The 22277-nt window shown below is 31.9% G+C and overlaps 1 protein-coding gene across 3 annotated transcripts in view; it reads left to right on the forward strand.

The window, feature by feature from the left end:
- Nucleotides 1-3346, forward strand: part of cog6 (component of oligomeric golgi complex 6) — a 231261-nt gene extending 227915 nt beyond the window's left edge. For all 3 annotated transcript variants that reach the window (XM_061972384.1, XM_061972383.1, XM_061972382.1), the window contains one exon: nt 2994-3346. In XM_061972384.1, coding sequence (XP_061828368.1) covers nt 2994-3141 — 148 coding nt within the window. In that variant the 3' untranslated portion in view covers nt 3142-3346. The remainder of the gene's footprint in view (nt 1-2993) is intronic.
- Nucleotides 3347-22277: the final 18931 nt, after the last annotated feature.

The raw sequence follows: 22277 nt of genomic DNA on the forward strand, positions 1-22277 counted from the left end.
GTGACATTAACCCCTCCTGGTGCACCACCCTGATAGATGGCTCAAGGATAGGCCCTTGGGCACAAGCTGACTTATTCTGGTATTGTGGGGAGCATAGATTGTACATTAGAATCCCGGACGAGCCCCCAAATTGTTGCGTTTTGGACCAGTTGTTCCTCCCAGGGAATTCAAGTCACAAGTCGCTCCCAAGCTCTTTACGACACTTAAAGCTGAGTAGAAAAACCACCAGAGACAGAATAGGTACTTTGTAATATATTTGCAAAGCTTTGCATATATACATTGAGACCAGTCCAGCATAGAACATTCAATCGCTTCACTAAGATGGTCTGCCCCCCGAAAAAGCCTCTCCCCTCTTAAGTCCCTGGCAGTCATGTCTCTCTAGCCAAAACAAATGTCCATTATCTCTCTCTCTAACATTCCTCACTTCAAGGTTAAGCACACAGTTTTGCAGACAACCAAAAGACCACATTTGGAAGAAAAACACTAGCTGTTTTGTAATGTAATATGAAAATGAAATGAAAAGAAGTGACACTTAAATTCGGATATATGTAAATATCTACCTCCGACAGTAGCCAGTTCATTTTTAGTTTTGTTTTCCATAGACATCCATAAGCTTCAATGCCTTTTCTTAGGGGCACTCACCTTTAGTTTATTTTTGGTTTAAGCATTAGATACGTGTACAAAGCAATTAGCTACCTGCTGCCACCTACTGATATGGAAGAGTATAACATGGTTACTCTGCCGAGCTCTAGACAGCACAGACAGACACTCAACAACGGCACTGTATTTGCAAAATATAATTACTAGTTTGCATAAAATATTTTTAACCCAAATAGTTGAAATTACATAATCTCCCACAGCACACCAGACTATCTCACGGCCGCGGCACAGTGGTTGAAAAACACAGTTTTAGTGGACCAGGACAAAAGGCTTAAACATGGGAGTGGGTAGGAGCTGACCCGCTCCCATAATAAGACAAAAACCCGGACCAAGTTAGGTGGTTAACAGGCCACCAAAAGGGCCATATTTGGTGTGTATTTTTGACCATTTTCCTTAAAACTGGCCACGGGGGTGTGAGGGACAGGTGTCCCCGGGGTCCTGAAGCCCCGAGTCGGCTTCAGCAGTCCCGGGACAAGGGCCCCATACGCCTAAGGGCGTGAGAACAAGCAGCAACCCGGCAAATGAGACCCCCAAACGGGCCAAGTGATGTAATTCCGGGGCCTATTTTTACACAGTTTCCCGTATTTCGGTGATGGAGAGGAGACCAGCAGGTGTTCCCGGGGTTTTGGAACCCTCTTGTGGGCACCTAAAGCAGCAGCACACATCACCATACCTAAAACCTAACCCTAACCCTTCACTGCGACTCCAACACAGGAATCACTTCCAATTCGAGATCGATCGATATGTTGTTTTTTTTAGGGCCGATACCACTTTTTGGTAGTCATTTGCAGTAGAAGTTGTTCAAACATGAATATTATACGTCAGTAAACATCTGGACAAGACTTTAACTTGTTTTAACATAAGAAAGGTGGAACCAGTAGTGACATAATGTTGTATGCAGCGCTAATCCATCCATACATCCATTTTCTACCGCTTGTCCCTTACGGGGGTGCGGGGGGTGCTGGAGCCTATAAACATCAAACACCTTTATTACATGTGTCTAAGTAGAGCATCTACATTTTGAGTTGAGTTGAGTTTGTGTTTATTTGGAACATGCGTGCATACAACATGTTCGAAAAGGAGCAAGAATAAGCAGATCTTATTTAATCCTACCCCTTTTCCTTTACATAGCGGTTGCTAAAACCTTTGTTCACTTCCTATTCTCAATTTATTCACCATATACTCCATAAGAAATAACATTAAAAATAAATAAATACAAAATAGTGAAGTAAGTTATATGTCATATGGTGAGATAAATAAGATGATCTAGAAAATGAATGGATGGATGAAATGAATTCAGAATGTTTATCATGGTTCTTCTTCTTTGTACTTTGTAAACACTTTAAGTTTGAAGTGGATTATATTAGTACATTGTTTGATTTCTTTGCGTAATCCATTCCATAGTTTAGTTCCACATACTAATATACTGAAGGTCTTAAGTGTTGTACGTGCATACAAATGTTTCAAATTACATTTTCCTCTAACATTATAGTGGTTAGAGTGCCCGCCCTGAGATCGGTAGGTCGTGAGTTCAAACCCCGGCCGAGTCATACCAAAGACTATAAAAATGGGACCCATTACCTCCCTGCTTGGCGCTCAGCATCAAGGGTTGGAATTGGGGGTTAAATCACCAAAAATTATTCCCTGGTGGCCGCTCACTACTCCCCTCACCACCCAACTATTTTTATTTTTTTAATCGAGGATTTGAAGCAATCAATCAATCAAAGTTTATTTATATATCCCTAAATCACAAGTGTCTCAAAGGGCTGCACAACGACATCCTCGGCTCAGATCCCACATCAGGGCAAGAAAAAACTCAACCCAATGGGATGACAATGAGAAACCTTGGAGGGGACCGCAGATGTGCTATATAAATCTAATCTATTATTATTCTACTGAGGTAGACTCTCTAACTGTTACCGGGGAGGGCATTCCAGAGTACTGGAGCCCCAATAGAAAACGCTCTAAAGCCCGCAGACTTTAACACGATAATAATGAGTTACCGCTAATTTCCTTTATTGGCACTATTCTTTTTTTGACGCACGATTAACGCGCAGATAATGCGCCACAGCCGCACACAAACCAAGAAATGTGCACACTCAATGGCAAGGTTATGAACCAAAGCCCTCTGCAAGCTGAGTCGTCACCGGAGGAAGTTGTGTCGCAAAGCAGCAAGCTATTACAAAATATTATAACAAATAATGACAAAGAACACTACATTCATTTAACAAACACCACGATTAAAAAGCTCTTTTTGCCAGAGTATGTGTAAATAAAATGTCATACAAGCTAACAGTAAACAATAAAGTATGTCATATGTTCTTCCCCCACAGGGACCAGATCTTCTCCCAGGCCACGGAGCTGGTGTGCCGGGCCTACGGGGAGGTCCACTCGGCCCTGAGCAGCCCGGCCAACGCCTACAAGGACCTCGAGCACCTGATGCCCAGATCTCCCCAGCAGGTCCGAGCCCTGCTTTCGTGAGCGCGAGGTTATTTCAGGGCCGTTGTCATGTGGAAGAACAACACAGACGTGGACCGACTAGGCGGGGTTTCTGTGGGCACGTGAGTCACCCCCGACACAGAGCGGTCTGTCTGAGGAGGCCGGGGGAATATTGTTATGGCGGTAAAAACCTCTTCTATCGCTGACATGAAACAGATGTTGGTGCCGAAATAAAAAGGGAAATTTTTTTGGCGGGGTCATTTTGACTGTGTGTGAATTTTGGTTTAGGGAGAAGACGAAATGGAAGCTCTGACATTGAACACGACATGCAAGTCTCATTTCTACTCCAAACAAGTTTCGTCATAAAAAATAACATGTTTGTGGCGCTTTTAGTTTTTTTTGGGGTTTTTTAAGAACTGAGGAACTTTGTGAGCAAGTAGATCAAAACGGAGATTTAGCTCTTCAAAGATCAACTTTATAAACATTTTCTCCTGTTAAACTCCCCTTTTGTGAGTTAACTACTACAGTAAATGCCAGACCGTTAGCTGCTACTTTGAACCCTGTGGCTAATTTATCGATTTTTCTTTGCTTACGACTAGAGATGTCCGATAATATCGGACTGCCGATAAATGCTTTAAAATGTGATATCGGAAATTATCGGTATCTGTTTCAAAAAGTAAAATGTACGACTTTTTAAAATGCCGCTGTGTACACGGTCGTAGGGAGATGTACAGAGCGCCAATAAACCTTAAAGGCACTGCCTTTGCGTGCCGGCACAATCACATAATATCTACGGCTTTTCACACACACACACATACACACACACAAGTGAATGCAAGGCATACTTGGTCAACAGCCATACAGGTCACACTGAGGGTGGCCGTGTAAACAACTTTAACACTGTTACAAATATGCGCCACACTGTGAACCCACACCAAACAAGAATGACAAACACATTTTGGGAGACCATCCGCACCGTAACACAACATAAACACAACAGAACAAATATCCAGAACCCCTTGCAGCTCTAACTCTTCCGGGACGCTACAATATACACCCCCTGCTACCCCATCCCCCACCCCGCCCACCTCAACCTCCTCATGCTCTCTCAGGAAGAGCATGTCCCAAATTCCAAGCTGCTGTTTTGAGGCATGTTAAAAAAAAAATGCACTTTGTGACTTCAATAATAAATATGGCAGTGCCATGTTGGCATTTTTTTTCCATAACTTGAGTTGATTTATTTTGGAAAACCTTGTTACATTGTTTAATGCATCCAGCGGGGCATCGCAACAAGATTAGGCATAATAATGTGTTAATTCCACGACTGTATATATCACAATCGGTTGATATCGGAATCGGTAATTAAGAGTTGGACAATATCGAATATCTGCAAAAAAGCCATTATCGGACATCTCTAATTGAAATACTTTGTATAGTTCAAGACTTACGATCATTTAAAAACATCACTGCACATCATAATGGCAGCTACACTTTCCATCTTAAAGATCTAAAAAAATGATTTGGGAATGTCCGACGGGCCAGATTGAAAAGCTTAACGGGCCTTAATTTGCTCAGGTCTGCTGTATACATTACCTGCAACCTTTAGTCCGGTGCGGCTCATATATGGAAAATATACTTTAAAAAATTGAGTGGGTGTGGCTTATATACTGGCGTGCTCTATAGTCCGGAAAAAATGGTACATGAGACGAAGTGTTTGAATGTGTGTGGAGATTTTATAAAGACTTGAAAGCATATAGTATTCCTATAAACGGAAGTAAGGGTGTGTAATTTGCAACAAGTGGTAAATGTCATGTTTCATGTCTGCTGTGTGTAACAACAATAACTGAAAGAATGATTTAAATAAATAAAAAAACAATCAGTGAGGAAAAATGATGGACTTAGTGCGAGCAAAAGTGCGTTACGTGTCCTTACACGTAATATTTGTGGCGTGTCCTTACACCATCCACTTCTTTAGTGATTGCGTAACAATGCGAGTTTGTTATGGAGGTGATTATTTCTCCACTTGGCTCTAGTTACCGGGGAGAGGTCACCTGGTGTCAAAGCTGCCCTCTCAGTGGACGCCGTTACGTAACGCGCTCTGTTGGCCACGCTCAAGTCCTGACCCCAAATACTCATTAGTCCTCTTTTCTCATGTCGCCGCTTTCCCACCGCCCGTTTGTAACCGTGCTGCCACCGTTATGTGCACGTGAGATACATACCCACACCGCCGATACCAGATCTTGATGCTCTGATGTCGATCCTCAAATCATAAATATTGATACTTTTCATGCTTCGCTTAATTGGTGTCCAAACTTTTTCCACCAAGGGCCACATACTGAAAAGTCAAAGCATGGGGGGGGCCCATTTTGATATTTTTTATTTAAAAAAATGCTAAAAACAAATATTATGTCGGCTTTATATTATAGGTGACGAAGTGTATTTTTATTAATTATTAGTTACAACATTTCAGCTTTTTCTCTTTATGTTTACTGTTTTTTCCCCCATGTAAGAAAATAATAATAATAATAAGATTGTTGAAATGCATTGAGAGTGTGTCAAAAATTCTGCCTGTAGGAAAATATTACATTTCAGTTACATATATAACAGTTTTTATTATGGTTGTTGTCATTTTTTGTCATTTATAAGTTAGTATTATTTATTATTTATTTTTTAATTAATGATCTAATTGATATTTCAGGTGTTTTTTTATTTTATTTTGAGAGCTTCTAATATTTTCTAATGTATAAGTTAGTACTATTTACTTTTTAATTAATTAACAAATTAACTAAACTTTGTTTATATTTTATTTCTTATTTTGAGAGCTTCTAATATTTTCTAATTAATTCATAAGTTATTATTTATTTTTTATTCAACTAACAATCTAAACTTTGTTTATGTTTGAGGTATATTTTATTTTAGTTTTGAGAGCTTCTATTATTTTCTCATTAATTCATAAGCTAGTATTATTTTTATAATACTAATATAATAATAATGTAATAATATAATATTACATTAATACTAATATAATATAATAAACATGTTTATATTTTAAGTATATTTTATTTTGAGAGCTTCTAATATTTTCTAATTAATTTATAAGTTAGTATTATTTACTTTTTAATTAACAAATTAACTAAACTTTGTTTATATTTTAGTTATATTTTATTTCTTATTTTGAGAGCTTCTAATATTTTCTAATGAATTCATAAGTTATTATTTTTTATTTATTTAACTAACAATCTAACTAAACCTTGTTTATGTTTATGTATACTTTATTTTAGTTTTGAGAGCTTCTATTATTTTCTAATTAATTCATAAGTTAGTATTATTTTATGTTTAATTAACTAACAAAATGTTTATATTTTAAGTATATTTTTATTTTGAGAACTGCTATAGTTATAGATCAGGAGTGTCTAAACCAGGGGTGTCCAAAGTGCGGCACGGGGGCCATTTGTGGCCCGCAGGTCATTTTTTAAAAATACGATTGGAAAAAAATTAAAAACATAAAGAGTGGTATTAAAGAGCAAACAGGTTAAATGTAACAATAACATGTTGCAATGTTTACTCTAACAACTCAAAGCTGCCATGCAGGTTATTTCTTTCTTTAAAAAAAAATAATTATGAATTATTGACCTATTCAAGGCTCCAATTACATCACATTAAATATTCCACTTTGAGGGGGAAAATGTTGCATATTTTGGTTTGCCATATAAAAAACTGAGCTGTTTTTTTAAAAGGGCCTAAAGCGAACAAACAAAAAACATAAACAACAATAAAACTTGTAATTGACGGATAGATCTGAAGTTGATCTCGAGATTATTGTGTTAAAAGTAAACAGTAAAAAAAAATATATAATTTATTTTTTAACACTTTAATTTTAGTGTGATTTGTTTTTAAGTGTCATTGCTTGAATATTAATAATGAATTAAAATCAATGGTGTTGTGAATTATTTACCTTTTTAAGGCTCCAATTATTATATAATCTCAAATATTCTACTTAAAAATGTTATTGGGTGAAAATATTGCATATTTTGTGTTATTTCCATTAAAAAAAAAAAGGGTTTTCTTTGACAAAAAGAGCATACAACTTATATATTTAGAAACGTTATAGACAGATAGACCTAATGTTGATCTAGAGATTTAAAACTTGAATAATAATAAAAATAATAATACTGAATAATGACACATTTTTAATATTTTTTTGACCAAAACCCTTTGGGGTCCCCGGGATAAAGCCTGAGTGGAGGCCTAAATGTATATTTTTTTATACATATATTGTATTGGTTTTTAAAATGAAAAATATCAAAATGGCCCGTTTGCTTTGATTTTTCAGTGTGCGGCCCTCAGTGGAAAAAGTTTGGACAACCCTGGTCTAAACCAACTGCAAAGTATTTTGATTTTTTTTTTTTTTTTTTTTTTTAAATTCTAAAAACAGATGCTATATTTATTTAAAAACACAACTTAGGTGACTAAGTATATTATCATTAAAAATGTGTTTAAACCTTTCAGCGTTTTCTCATTACATTCCAATGTTTTGTTCTTTTTTTTTCTTTCATTTTACTGTTGTTTTTTAGATAGATATGTAATTCTTTGAAAATACACAACTTTTACAACTTAAGCAGACACGTTAGACATATTTGTATATCGGTATGGCCGATACCAGCCTGAATTTGACTCAGTATCGGAAAGAAAATCAGTGGTTTAAGTATATTTTATTTTTACTTGGAGAGTTTCTAATATTTTACATCAGGGGTGTCTAACCTTTTTCCACCAAGGGCCACATACTGAAAAATCAAGTATTTAGATTTTTATTTATTCAAAAAAAAAACTAAAAAACAGATGTTTTATATATTTAAACAGCAAAACTTTGTGTTATAGTTGACTAATTATGTTATTTATTATTAATTTAAAAATGTCTCATTATATTCCAATTTTTCCTCTTTTTTCTTACATTTTTACTGTTTTTTTTTTTTTTTAGATATGTAATTATTTGAAAATACACAACTTTTAGCAGACACTTCAAGTGTACTTACACAAAGTAAACCCGGTACCGATCCGATATCAGCCTGAATATGACTCTGTATCGGAAACAAAATCATTCATTTTTATTTGTAGTTTCTAATATTTTACATCAGGGGTGTCTAAACTTTTTCCACCAAGGCCTCATACTGAAAAGTCAAGTATTTACATTTTTTGTTTCTTTTTTTTTAAAGAATGCTAAAAACAGATGTTTTATATATTTAGAGACAAAACTTTGTTATAGTTGACTAATTATGTTTTTTATTATTAATTTAAAAATTTCTCATTACATTCCGATTTTTGCTCTTTTTTCTTACATTATTACTGTTTATTTTTAAAAAGATATGTAATTGTTTGAAAATACACAACTTTTAGCCGACACTTCATGTGTACTTACACAAAGTATCGATATCGGCCCTACCGATCCGATACCGGCCTGAATTTGACTGACTGTCACAAACAAAATCAGTGGTTTAAATATATTTTGGAGAGTTTCTAATATTTGACATCAGGGGTGTCTAAACTTTTTCTACCAAAGGCCACATACTGAAAAGTCAAATATTAAAAAAATATTTTATTTAAAACAAAAGTTTAAAAACAGATGTTTTATATATTTAAAGACAAAACACTGTTATAGTTGACTAATTATGTTGTTTATTATTCATTTAAAAATGTCAGCGTTTTCTCGTTACATTCCGATTTTTGCTCATTTTCTTACATTTTTACATTTTTTTTCTTTTAGATTTATGTGTAATTATTTGAAAATGCACAACTTTTAGCCGACACTTCAAAGTATCGATATCGGCCCTACCGATCCCATACCGGCCTGAATTTGACTGGGTATGGCAAACAAAATCAGTGGTTTAAATATATTTTGGAGAGTTTCTAATATTTTACATCAGGGGTGTCTAAACTTTTTCTACCAAGGGCCACATACTGAAAAGTCAAATATTAAAAAAATATTTTATTTAAAACAAAAGTCTAAAAACAGATGTTTTATATATTTAAAGACAAAACTCTGTGTTATAGTTGACTGATTGTTTTTTATTATTCATTTAAAAATTTCTCATTACATTCCAATTTTTTGCTCTTTTTTTCTTACATTTTTACTGTTGTTTTTTTTTGTTTTTTTAGATAGATGTGTAATTATTTGAAAATACACAACTTTTAGCCGACACTTCAAGTGTACTTACACAAAGTAAACCCGGTACCGATCCGATACCAGCCTGAATATGACTTGGTATCGGAAACAAAATCATTAATTTTTATTTGGATAGTTTCTAATATTTTACATTAGGGGTGTCTAATCTTTTTCTACCAAGGCCACATACTGAAAAGTCAAATATTAAACAAATATTTTATTTAAAACAAAAGTCTAAAAACAGATGTCTGTATTTAAAGACAAAAAGCTGTTATAGTTGACTAATTATGTTGTTTATTATTAATTCAAAAATGTCAGCGTTTTCTCGTTACATTCCGGTTTTTGCTCATTTTCTTACATTTTTACAGTTTTTTTCTTTTAGATGTAAGTGTAATTATTTGAAAATGCACAACTTTTAGCCAACACTTCAAAGAATCGATATCGGCCCTACCGCTCCGATACCGGCCTGACTGTGACTGGGTTGGGACGGGAGAGAAAATGGGTGGTTTGGCACAGGACTGGCCCCCCCAGTTGGTGATGACTGGACACATACGACGGCGTTATTAATGCGGCTCCATCTGGCGAGGAGGCTGACCAGATGCAGGTCCAGGTGGCCTGATAAACAAAGCCTATGGGAGACGTTGGCGTTTGCTCAGAGAGCCAGCGCACACATGACTGGCTCCCCGCTGTCAAAGATTAGCCAAAGACGGAGCACCGGCCGTCGCCCTTCTGGAAACGTCCCCTGGTGGGCGCCCCGCCCCCCCCTTGGCCCAGAATGCTTTGCATGTGTGCATCTTTGTGTTCGCCTCTCCTCCCAGAAGTAAGGCCTTTGCTTTTGCTGCCGTGAACACTTTGTACATCAAATGTGGACGCTAATGACCCAAACGCTCCCCTTGTTGTGTCCTGTGACCCTTAAACGCCCCCCCCCCCCCCCCCCCCCGTGCACCCCCCTCCCTCATAAGCCTGACCAGCAGTGATGTGCCAAACCACCACATTTATTTCCCATCCCACACCCAGTCAAACTTAGACTGGTATCGGCCATACCCATGCGATACTTTGTGCAAGTACACAGAACTAAAATTGTTGTGTATTTTCAATGTCTAAAAAAACAACAATAAAAATGTAAGAAAAAAAGGGCAAAAATAATCGGAATGTAATGAAAAAAAGCTGAAATTTTAAAACTAAAAATTAATAAAGTAATTAGGCACATACATCACAAAGTTTTGTCTTATATATATATATATATATATATATATATATATATATATGTTTTTAGCATTTTCTTTTTTTTTAAATATCAAAATGGTCCCCCCTACTTGACTTTTCAGATGTGGCCCTCAGAACTAAAATATTAGAAGCTCTCAAAATTTAAAAAAATTAAATACACTTATAACTAAACTTATGACTAAAGTATAGTCAGTAAAAAAATAAAAAGTAAATTACAACAATAAACACTGTTAAATATGTAACTGAACATTAATATTTTCGTACAGGCAGAATATTTGTCACACTAAGTTATGCAGATACACAATATTATTATAATTATTATTATGTTATTCTTACATGAGGGGAACAAAAACAGTAAAAATGTAAGAAAAAAGGGCAAAAATAATTGGAATGTAATGAAAAAAAGCTGACATTTCAAAACTAATAATTAATAAAGTAATTAGTCACATACATCAAAGTTTTGTCTTTAAATAAATGTTTTTAGCATATTTTTTTTTTAAATATATGAAAATGGTCCCCCCTACTTGACTTTTCAGTATGTGGCCCTCAGAACTAAAATATTAGAAGCTCTCAAAATAAAAATAAAATAAAATACACTTATAACTAAATTTATGACTAAAGTATAGTCAGTAAAAAAATAAAAAATAAATTACAACAATAAACACTTAAATATGTAACTGAACATTAATATTTTCGTACAGGCAGAATATTTGTCACACTAAGTTATGCAGATACACACTATTATTATAATTATTATGTTATTCTTACATGAGGAAAAAAACAACAGTAAAAATGTAAGAAAAAAGGGCAAAAATAATCGGAATGTAATGAAAACAAGCTGAAATTTTAAAACTAATAATTAATAAAGTAATTAGTCACATACATCAAAGTTTTGTCTTTAAATATATATATCTGTTTTTAGCTGTTTTTTTTAATATATCAAAATGACCCCCCCTACTTGACTTTTAAGTATGTGGCCCTCAGAACTAAAATATTAGAAGCTCTCAAAATAACAAAAAAATTAAATACACTTATGACTAAAGTATAGTCAGTAAAAAAAAAAAAATTACAACAATAAACACTGTAAATATCCATCCATCCATCCATTTTCTACCGCTTATTCCCTTTTGGGGTCGCGGGGGGCGCTGGAGCCTATCTCAGCTACAATCGGGCGGAACGCAGTGTACACCCTGGACAAGTCGACACTGTAAATATGTTAAACATTAATATTTTTGTACAAGCAGAATATTTGTCACACTAAATTATGCAGATACACAATATTATTATAATAATAATTATTATTATGCTATTCTTACATGGGGAAAAAACAGTAAAAATGTAAAAAAAAAAAAAATCGTAATGTAATGAGAAAGATTACTTTTTTTTAACTACTAATAAAAAAAAATATATAGTCTGTTTTTAGCTTAAAAACAAACAAAGTACGTAACAATATTAAAAAGGTTTTCATACTTGACTATACAATATCTGTTTTTAGCATTTATTTTTAAAAATAAAAATACTTGACTTTCCCTATGTGGCCCTTGGTGGGAAAAAGTTCAGACACCCCTGATGTAAAATAATGGAAGCTCTCAAAATAAAAATACAATTGTATTTAAAATACAAACAAAGTTTACTTAGTTAAAAAATAAAATACTAATTTATACATTAATTATAAAAATGACAAGCATAATAAACATAATAAACTGAACATTAATATTTTCCTGCAGGCAGAATTTTTGACACACTAAGTTATGCAGATACACAATTATATCATTAGTTTTATTCTATTCTCACGTGGAAAAAAACAGTAAAAATTAAAAAGAGAAAAACGGTCCGTATGTAATGAAAAAAAGATTAAATGTTTTAAGTACTAATTAATTGTAAAAAACATACTTTGTTTTTTGTTTTTTATAGCCAACACTATCTGTTTTTAGCTCTTTAAAAAAAAAAAAAAAAAAAAAATATCAAAATGGCCCCCATGCTTTGACTTTTCAGTATGTGGCCCTTGACGTCAGAGCATAGAGATCTGGTATCGGCGGTATGAAAAGTATCGATGTTTTGATTTGAGGATCGATATTAGAGCATAGAGATCTGGTATTGGCGGTATCAAAAGTATTGATGTTTTGATTTGAGAATCGATATCAGAGCAAAGAGATCTGGTATCGGCGGTATGAAAAGTATCGATGTTTTGATTTGAAAATCAACGTCAGAGCATAGAGATCTAGTATCAGGGGTATCAATGGTCCAGTATCGATACACATGACAATAAAAATGTAAAAAAAGAGCAAAATAATCGGTACATAATGAGTAAAAGACTAAATGTTTTAAGTAATAATTAATAAAAATATACTCAGTCACCTAATTGATACCTGTTTTTTATCATTATTTTATCAAAATGGCCCCATGTTTTGACTTTTCAGTATGTGGCCCTTGGTGGAAAAAGTTTGGACACCCCTGAAATGAAGCATGAAAAGTATCGATATTTTGATTTGAGGATCTATATTAGAGCATAAAGATCTGGTATTGGCGGTATCAAAAGTATCGATGTCTTGATTTGAGAATTGATATCAGAGCATAGAGATCTGGTATCGGCGGTATGAAAAGTATCGATGTTTTGATTTGAGGATCGATATTAGAGCATAAAGATCTGGTATCAAAAGTATCGATATTTTGATTTGAGAACTGATATTAGGAGCATAAAGATCTGGTATTGGCGGTATCAAAAGTATCAATGTTTTGATTTGAGAATTGATATCAGAGCATAAAGTTCTGTTATCAGCGGTATGAAAAGTATCGATGTTTTGATATGAGGATCGATATTAGAGCATAAAGATCTGGTATTGGCGGTATCAAAAGTATCGATGTCTTGATTTGAGAATTGATATCAGAGCATAGAGATCTGGTATCGGCGGTATGAAAAGTATCGATGTTTTGATTTGAGGATCGATATTAGAGCATAAAGATCTGGTATCAAAAGTATCGATATTTTGATTTGAGAACTGATATTAGGAGCATAAAGATCTGGTATTGGCGGTATCAAAAGTATCAATGTTTTGATTTGAGAATTGATATCAGAGCATAAAGTTCTGTTATCAGCGGTATGAAAAGTATCGATGTTTTGATATGAGGATCGATATTAGAGCATAAAGATCTGGTATTGGCGGTATCAAAAGTATCGATGTTTTGATTTGATAATTGATATCAGAGCATAGAGATCTGGTATCGGGGGTATGAAAAGTATCGATGTTTTGATATGAGAATCGATAATAGAGCATAAAGATCTGGTATTGGCGGTATCAAAAGTATCGATATTTTGATTTGAGGATCGATATTAGAGCATAAAGATCTGGTATCAAAAGTATCGATATTTTGATTGGAGGATCGATATTAGGAGCATAAAGATCTGGTATTGGTGGTATCAAAAGTATCGATGTTTTGATTTGAGAATTTATATCAGAGCAGAGAGATCTGGTATCGGCGGTATGAAAAGTATCGATGTTTTGATATGAGGATCGATATTAGAGCATAAAGATCTGGTATTGGCGGTATCAAAAGTATCGATATTTTGATTTGAGAACTGATATTAGGAGCATAAAGATCTGGTATTGGCGGTATCAAAAGTATCAATGTTTTGATTTGAGAATTGATATCAGAGCATAAAGTTCTGTTATCAGTGGTATGAAAAGTATCGATGTTTTGATATGAGGATCGATATTAGAGCATAAAGATCTGGTATTGGCGGTATCAAAAGTATCGATGTTTTGATTTGATAATTGATATCAGAGCATAGAGATCTGGTATCGGCGGTATGAAAAGTATCGATGTTTTGATATGAGGATCGATAATAGAGCATAAAGATCTGGTATTGGCGGTATCAAAAGTATCGATATTTTGATTTGAGGATCGATATTAGGAGCATAAAGATCTGGTATTGGCTGTATCAAAAGTATCGATGTTTTGATTTGAGAATGATATCAGAGCATAGAGATCTGGTATTGGCGGTATGAAAAGTATCGATGTTTTGATGAGGATCGATATTAGAGCATAAAGATCTGGTATTGGCGGTATCAAAAGTATCGATGTTTTGATTTGAGAATCGATATCAGAGCATAGAGATCTGGTGTCGACGGTCCAGTATCGATGCACATGACAAGTGGCGTTGAACACGTCTGAACATTCACACGAGACGCTGTAATGGCGTTTGGAAGGAGAAGGTGTGACAGATTGGGCGTGAGTAATCCCACGCTGCTGTCAATCATTACTCACTGAGTCGTGCACTGGCATGAACGCGTCACGGAGGTCTGAACCCCCCACCCCCACCTCCTCTCGGCCCCCAAGAAAGGAAAGGTAAGCAGAAGTTTGATGTTTAAAGTTGCAAACATGTCATAATTAATGTTGTTTCACTTGAATAATGATTTGGAGTGCATGAGAAAGTGGAAAAGAGAAGGTTTATTGCTCAACACCATGTGATAATACTAAAGTGCTGTGTCAGCAATAGTGTTGATGGTGAGCATCAGAAGAAGACTTCATGAACAGGTAGCGTCCGGATAATTAAAATTTCACTTTCAAATTCTCACATTTGTTGCTCCGAAAAAGGAATAAGGCTGTCATTTGCCAGAACATCATTTAGTTCTTGATTCATGTGTCCATAACTACAGTGCATGCAGGAAGTGTTCTCACAATTATTTTATTTTTGCTAATTTATTAAAAATAAAAAAACAAAGAAATCACATGTAGTGTTGCAGCCTTTTTCCAAAATGCAATACATTCATTTTTGTCCTGAAAATTCTACACACAATACCCCATAATAACAGTGTGAATGTTTTTGTTGTTTTTCTTAGAAATTTTTGCTTATATATATATATATATATATATATATATATATATATAACACAAATAGTGTTACAGCCTTTTTCCAAAATGGAATAAATTCATTTTGTCCTCAAATTTCTACACACATTACCCCATAATGAGTGTGATTTTTATTTTTATTTTTTAGAAATGTTTGCTAATTTATTAAAAAATATATAAAATAATTAAAATTTAGAAATCACGTATAGCGTTACAGCCTTTTTCCAATATGGAATAAATTAATTTTTGTCCTCAAAATTCTACACACAATACCCCATAATGACAATGTGATTTTTTTTTTTTTTTAGAAATTGCTAATTTATTAAAAATAATAAATCACATGTAGTGTTAAAGCCTTTTTCCACAATGCAATACATTCATTTTTGTCCTCAAAATTCTACACACAACACCCCATAATAACTGTGAATGTTTTTGTTTTTCTTAGAAATTTTTGCTAATATATATATATATATATATATATATATATAAATAAAGTAAAACTTAGAAATCAAATAGTGTTACAGCCTTTTTCCAAAATGGAATAAATTAATTTTGTCCTCAAAATTCTACACACAATACCCCATAATAACAGTGTGAATTATTTTTTTTTTTTTTTTTTTTTAGAAATTTTTGCTAATTTATTAAAAAATATATAAAAAAATTTAAACTTAGAAATCACAAATAGTGTTACAGCCTTTTTCCAAAATGGAATAAATTCATTTTGTCCTCAAATTTCTACACACAATACCCCATAATGAGTGTGATTTTTTTTTTTTTTTTTTTTTTTAGAAATTTTTGCTAATTTATTAAAAATAATAAATCACATGTAGTGTTAAAGCCTTTTCCCAAAATGGAATAAATTCATTTTTGTCCTCAAAATTCTACACACAACACCCCATAATAACAGTGTGAAAGTTTTTTTGTTTTTGTAAGACATTTTTGCTCATTTATAAAAAAAATATTTAAAAAATTTAAACTTAGAAATCACGTATAGCGTTACAGCCTTTTTCCAATATGGAATAAATTAATTTTTGTCCTCAAAATTCTACACACAATACCCCATAATGACAATGTGATTTTTTTTTTTTTTTAGAAATTTTTGCTAATTTATTAAAAATAATAAATCACATGTAGTGTTAAAGCCTTTTTCCACAATGCAATACATTCATTTTTGTCCTCAAAATTCTACACACAACACCCCATAATAACAGTGTGAAAGTTTTTTTGTTTTTGTTAGACATTTTTGCTCATTTATAAAAAAAATATTTAAAAAATTAAAACTTAGAAATCACGTATAGCGTTACAGCCTTTTTCCAATATGGAATAAATTAATTTTTGTCCTCAAAATTCTACACACAATACCCCATAATGACTGTGATTTTTTTAATTATTTTTTTTAGAAATGTTTGCTAATGTATTAAAAATAAAAAAAATAAGAAACCACATGTAGTGTTACGGCCTATTTCCAAAATGCAATACATTTTTGTCCTCAAAATTTTACACACAATGCCCCATAACAGTGTGAAAGTTTTTTTGTTTTTCTTAGAAATCTTTGCTAATTTATAAAAAAAAACAAAAAAAACTTGGAAATCATATATAGTGTTACAGCCTTTTTCCCAAAATGGAATAAATTAACTTTTGTCCTCAAAATTCTACACACAATAACCCATAACGACAGTGTGATTTTTTATTTTTTTTTAGAATTTTTTGCTAATGTATTAAAAATAATAAATCACATGTAGTGTTAAAGCCTTTTTCCACAATGCAATACATTCATTTTTGTCCTCAAAATTCTACACACAACACCCCATAATAACAGTGTGAAAGTTTTTTTTGTTTTTCTTAGACATTTTTGCTCATTTATAAAAAAAAATTAAAATATATTAAAAAAATTAAAACTTAGAAATCACATATAGCGTTACAGCCTTTTTCCAAAATGGAATACATTCATTTTTGTCCTCAAAATTCTACACACAATACCCCATAAAGACAGTGTGATTTTTTTTTTTTTTTTTTTAGAAATTTTTGTTAATTTATTAAAAAAAATATAAAAAAATTAAACTTAGAAATCACGTATAGCGTTACAACCTTTTTTCCAATATGGAATAAATTAATTTTTGTCCTCAAAATTCTACACACAATACCCCATAAGGACAGTGTGATTTTTTTATTATATTTTAGAAATTTTTTGCAAATTTATTAAAAATAAAACTAATAAATGACATGTAGTGTTACAGCCTTTTTTCTAAATGGAGTACATTCAACTTTGTCCTCAAAATTATACACACAACACCCCATAATAACATTGTGAAATGTTTTTTTTTTTTTTTTAAATGCTTGTTAATCTATGAATTTTTTTTTATTTTTTTTTACACACTATTTAGTTTTTGATGGATGTGTCCATAACTAAGTGTACAGTGCATGCAGGAAGTGTTCACAGAATTTTAATTTAATTTTTAAAAAATTTTGCGAATTTATTAATAATTAAAAAACTAAGAAATCACATGTAATTTTACAGCCTTTTCCCAAAATGGAATAAATTCATTTTTGTCCTCAAAATTCTACACACAACACCCCATAATAACAGTGTGAAAGTTTTTTTGTTTTTCTTAGACATTTTTGCTCATTTATAAAAAAATATATAAAAAAATTAAAACTTAGAAATCACGTATAGCGTTACAGCCTTTTCCCAAAATGGAATAAATTTTTTTTTTTGTCCTCAAAATTCTACACACAATACCCCATAATGACAGTGTGATTTTTTTAATTATTTTTTTCTAGAAATTTTTGCTAATGTATTAAAAATAAAAAAAATAAGAAACCACATGTAGTGTTACGGCCTATTTCCAAAATGCAATACATTTTTGTCCTCAAAATTCTACACACAACACCCCATAATGACAGTGTGGTTTATTTATTTATTTATTTTTAGAAGTGTTTGCTAATCTATTAAAAATAAAAAACTTAGAAATCACATGTAGTTTTACAGCCTTTTCCCAAAATGGAATACCTTCATTTTTGTCCTCAAAATTCTACACACAACACCCCATTATTACAGTGTGATTTGTTTTTAGAAATTTTTGCTAATCTATTACAAATTAAAAAAACAACAACTTAGAAATCACATTTACGGCTACATCCTTTTTCCAAAATGGATGAAATGCATTTTTGTCCTCAAAATTCTACACACAATACCCCATAATGACAGTGTGGAAAAACATTTTTAAGACATTTTTGCTCATTTATTAAACATAAAAAAATATGAAATTATATGTAGTGTTGCAGCCTTTTCCCCCCAAATGTAATAAATTAATTTTTGTCCTCAAAATGCTCACACAATACCCCATAATGACAGTGTGACCATGTTTTTTTAAATAAACTTTTGCTAATTTATAAAAAATATAAAAAACCTACAAATCACATGTAGTGTTAGTCTTATTCCAAAATGTAATACATTCATTTTTGTCCTCAAAATTCTACACACAATACCCCATAATGACAGTGTGAAAATGTTTTATTTTTAAAAATTGTAGCTAATATATTTAAAAACAAACAAATAATAAATCACATGGATTGTTACAGCCTTTTTTTCCAAATGGATTAAATTAATTTTTGTCCTCAAAATTCTACACATAATACCCCATAATGACAGGGTGAACATGTTTTTTTAAGAAACTTTTGCTAATGTATTAAATATAAAAAACTTACAAGTCACATGTAGTGTTTAAAGGCCTTTTTCCAAAATGGATTCAATTCATTTTTGCCCTCAAAATTCTCCACACAATACCCCATAATGACATTGTGAAAATGTTTTTTTTTTAAGAAAGGTATGCTAATTTATAAAAGATAATAAAAACCACTTAGAAATCACATGTAGTGTTACAGCCTTTTTCCAAAATGGAATACATTATTTTTTATAATGGCAATGTGTTTTTTTTGTTTGTTTGTTTTGCAAATGTATTAGAAATAAAAAAGTAAGAACTCACATGGACATAAAGTCTTGACATCCTTTGCCAAAGTGGTCTCAGGTGCATCCTGTTTCAACTGATCATCCTTGAGATGTTCCTACAGCTTCGTTGGAGTCCACCTGTGCTAAATTCAGTTGGCTGGCTGCATATGGTTGTTAAAGGCACACACACCTGTCTATGTAGAAGGTCCACACCTGACAGTGAAACCAAGAATGAAGTCCAAGGAATGGTCTGTAGACTTAAGAAACAGGATTGTCTCCAGGCACAAATCTTGGGAAGATCTAAAAAAAAACAAAAAAAACATACTGTATGTGTTGCCTTGGAGGTCCCAGTGAGCACCGTGGTCTCTGGGAATTTTTTGGGACTTTTTTTTTTATTGATGGAATTTTTTTTTTTTAATTCTGAATAATTTATTTTAATTTAGGAAAATAGTTTTTGTACTTTTAAGTTGTTTTTTAATTGAATAAAATTGTTTTTTTGAAGAGGATATTTTTTTAACTTGCCAATTGTTCCTTTTAGTTGAAAAAATAGATTTTTTTAACTTGCGAATCATTTTTTAAATTTAATTTAATGGTTTTTTTTCTCCTCAGGTTTTTTAATCGAAAAAAGTTTTTTAAATTTAGAATCTTTTTTTATTTACAGAAAAGTATTTATTTTACTTAAGAATTTTTTAACATTCAAGAATTTTTTTTTTTTTTTTTTTTAACCTGCAAATCGTTTTTTTCTAAATGAAGAAAATAGTTTTTACGTACGGATATTTTTTTACCCGCAGAAAAGAAGAAAAAATTACTTGCAAATAATTTTTAAAATTTAAACATTTTCTTTTAGTTTTTTTACTTTTAAATTTTTTTTTAATTGAAGACATTTTTTTTTTTTTTTACATGGCAAATTGTTCTTTTAGTTGAATTTTTTTACTTGCAGACTTTATTATTATTATTTTACATCCTTTTATTATTTGCAGAATTTTAATTTTTTTTAAAATTTTTACTTGCAAATCCTTTTTTTTTTTTTTTTTTTTTTTTTTTTTTTTTTTTTTTACCTGCGAATCGTTTTGTAATTCAAGAAATGTGTTTTTACTTGCGAATCCATCCATCAATCCATTTTCTACCGCTTATTCCCTTCGGGTTCGCGGGGGGCGCTGGAGCCTATCTCAGCTACAATCGGGCGGAAGGCGGTGTACACCCTGGACAAGTCGCCACCTCATTTACTTGCGAATACTTTTTTAAATTGAATTTCCTTTTTAAATATATATTTTTTTAATTCAATCAATCATTAAGTGAAGAAAATTGTTTTTTGCACTTTTGAATCATTTTTAATTGAAATATGTTTTTTGTAAGTTGTGAATATTTTTTTATTTGCAGAAAATTATTTGTTTTACTTGTGAATTGTTTGAATTCAAGAAAATGTGTGGGTTTTTTTGGTTTTTTTTATATGCGAATCGTTTTTTCTAAATGAAGAAAATAGTTTTTACTTACGGATATTTTATTACCCGCAGAAAAGAAGAAAAAATTACTTGCAAATAATTTTTAAAATTTAAACTTTTTTTTTTAGTTTTTTTACTTTTACTTTTTTTTTTTAATTGAAGAAAATTGTTTTTTTACATTGCAAATTGTTATTTTAGTTGAATTGTTTTACTTGCAGACTTTTATTATTATTATTTTACATCGTTTTATTATTTGCAGAATTTTAATTTTTTTTAAAATTTTTACTTGCAAATCTTTTTTTTTAATTTTTTTTTTACCTGCGAATCGTTTTGTATTTCAAGAAATGTGTTTTTACTTGCGAATCCATCCATCCATCCATAAGATGTGAATATTTTTTTTTTTGCAGAAAATTATTTGTTTTACTTGTGAATTGTTTGAATTCAAGAAAATGTGTTGTTTTTTTTTTACATGCGAATTGTTTTTTTAATTGAAGAAAATAGTTTTTACTTGCAGAATTGTTTTTAATTTTTTTTACATGATTTGTAGTTTTTTTTAGTTTTTTTTTTACTTTTAAATTGTTTTCTAATTGAAGAAAATATATATTTTTTAACTTGTAAATTGTTCTTTTAGTTAAAGAAAATAGTTTTTTTTACTTGCCAATAATTATTTTACTTGCAAAATTAATTTCTTTTTTACTTGCAGAATTTTTTTTTTTTTTAAATTTAGGAGAATGTTTTTTTACTTGTGTATGATTGTTAACTGACAAAAAAAATGTGTTTTTTTTTTTACTTATGAATAATTTTTTTTTTGCAGAATTTTTTTTTTTTTACGAATTGTTTGAATTCAAGAAAATTGTTTTGGTTTTGTTGGGTTTTTTTTTACTTGCAAATTTTTTATTTATTTAAGAAAATATTTTTTTTAGTTTAAGAATTATTACTTTTTTACTTTTAAATAGGTTTTTTAATTAAAGAAAAAATAGTTTTAGTACTTATGAATTGTTTCAAGAAAATTGCAGAAAATATTTTTTAATTTCGAAAAAACATTTTAATTGCAGATTTTTCTTCTTGAGAATGGTTTGGGCGTGAGTTTGTTTGTGGAGTTCTGAGGTAAGGTGAATTATATTTATATAGCGCTATTCTCTAGAGACTCAAAGCGCTTTACATGGTGAAACCCACTCAACCGAGCCACGCCGCCCCACTCCGTTCATTTCACTCCACATTTGGGCATTTACACGACTCGCACCGCCAAATTTTACAGCGCATGCAGAGCTAAATACACCTGCTGACTCGTCACACTTCTCTTTTCTTTAATTCAAACGCCACCAGGAGGTTGCCTACAGCCGCAGCAGTTCATGCCAATGTCACCCGGTTCATGGAATCGACTCATTGACGACGCTGCTTCTTTTATATTACTTATTCAAGTTGTGAAAAAGTTCCAAATGTCATTTTTGTGTCATAAATTACACGGTGAGGGTTGCCTACAGCCACAGCTGGTAAAAACCGAAATTTTTTAACCCGTTAATTAGAGACAGCAGCAGGTCTACAGAGA

Source organism: Nerophis lumbriciformis, linkage group LG17 (assembly GCF_033978685.3).
Source record: "Nerophis lumbriciformis linkage group LG17, RoL_Nlum_v2.1, whole genome shotgun sequence".
NCBI lineage: Eukaryota > Metazoa > Chordata > Actinopteri > Syngnathiformes > Syngnathidae > Nerophis > Nerophis lumbriciformis.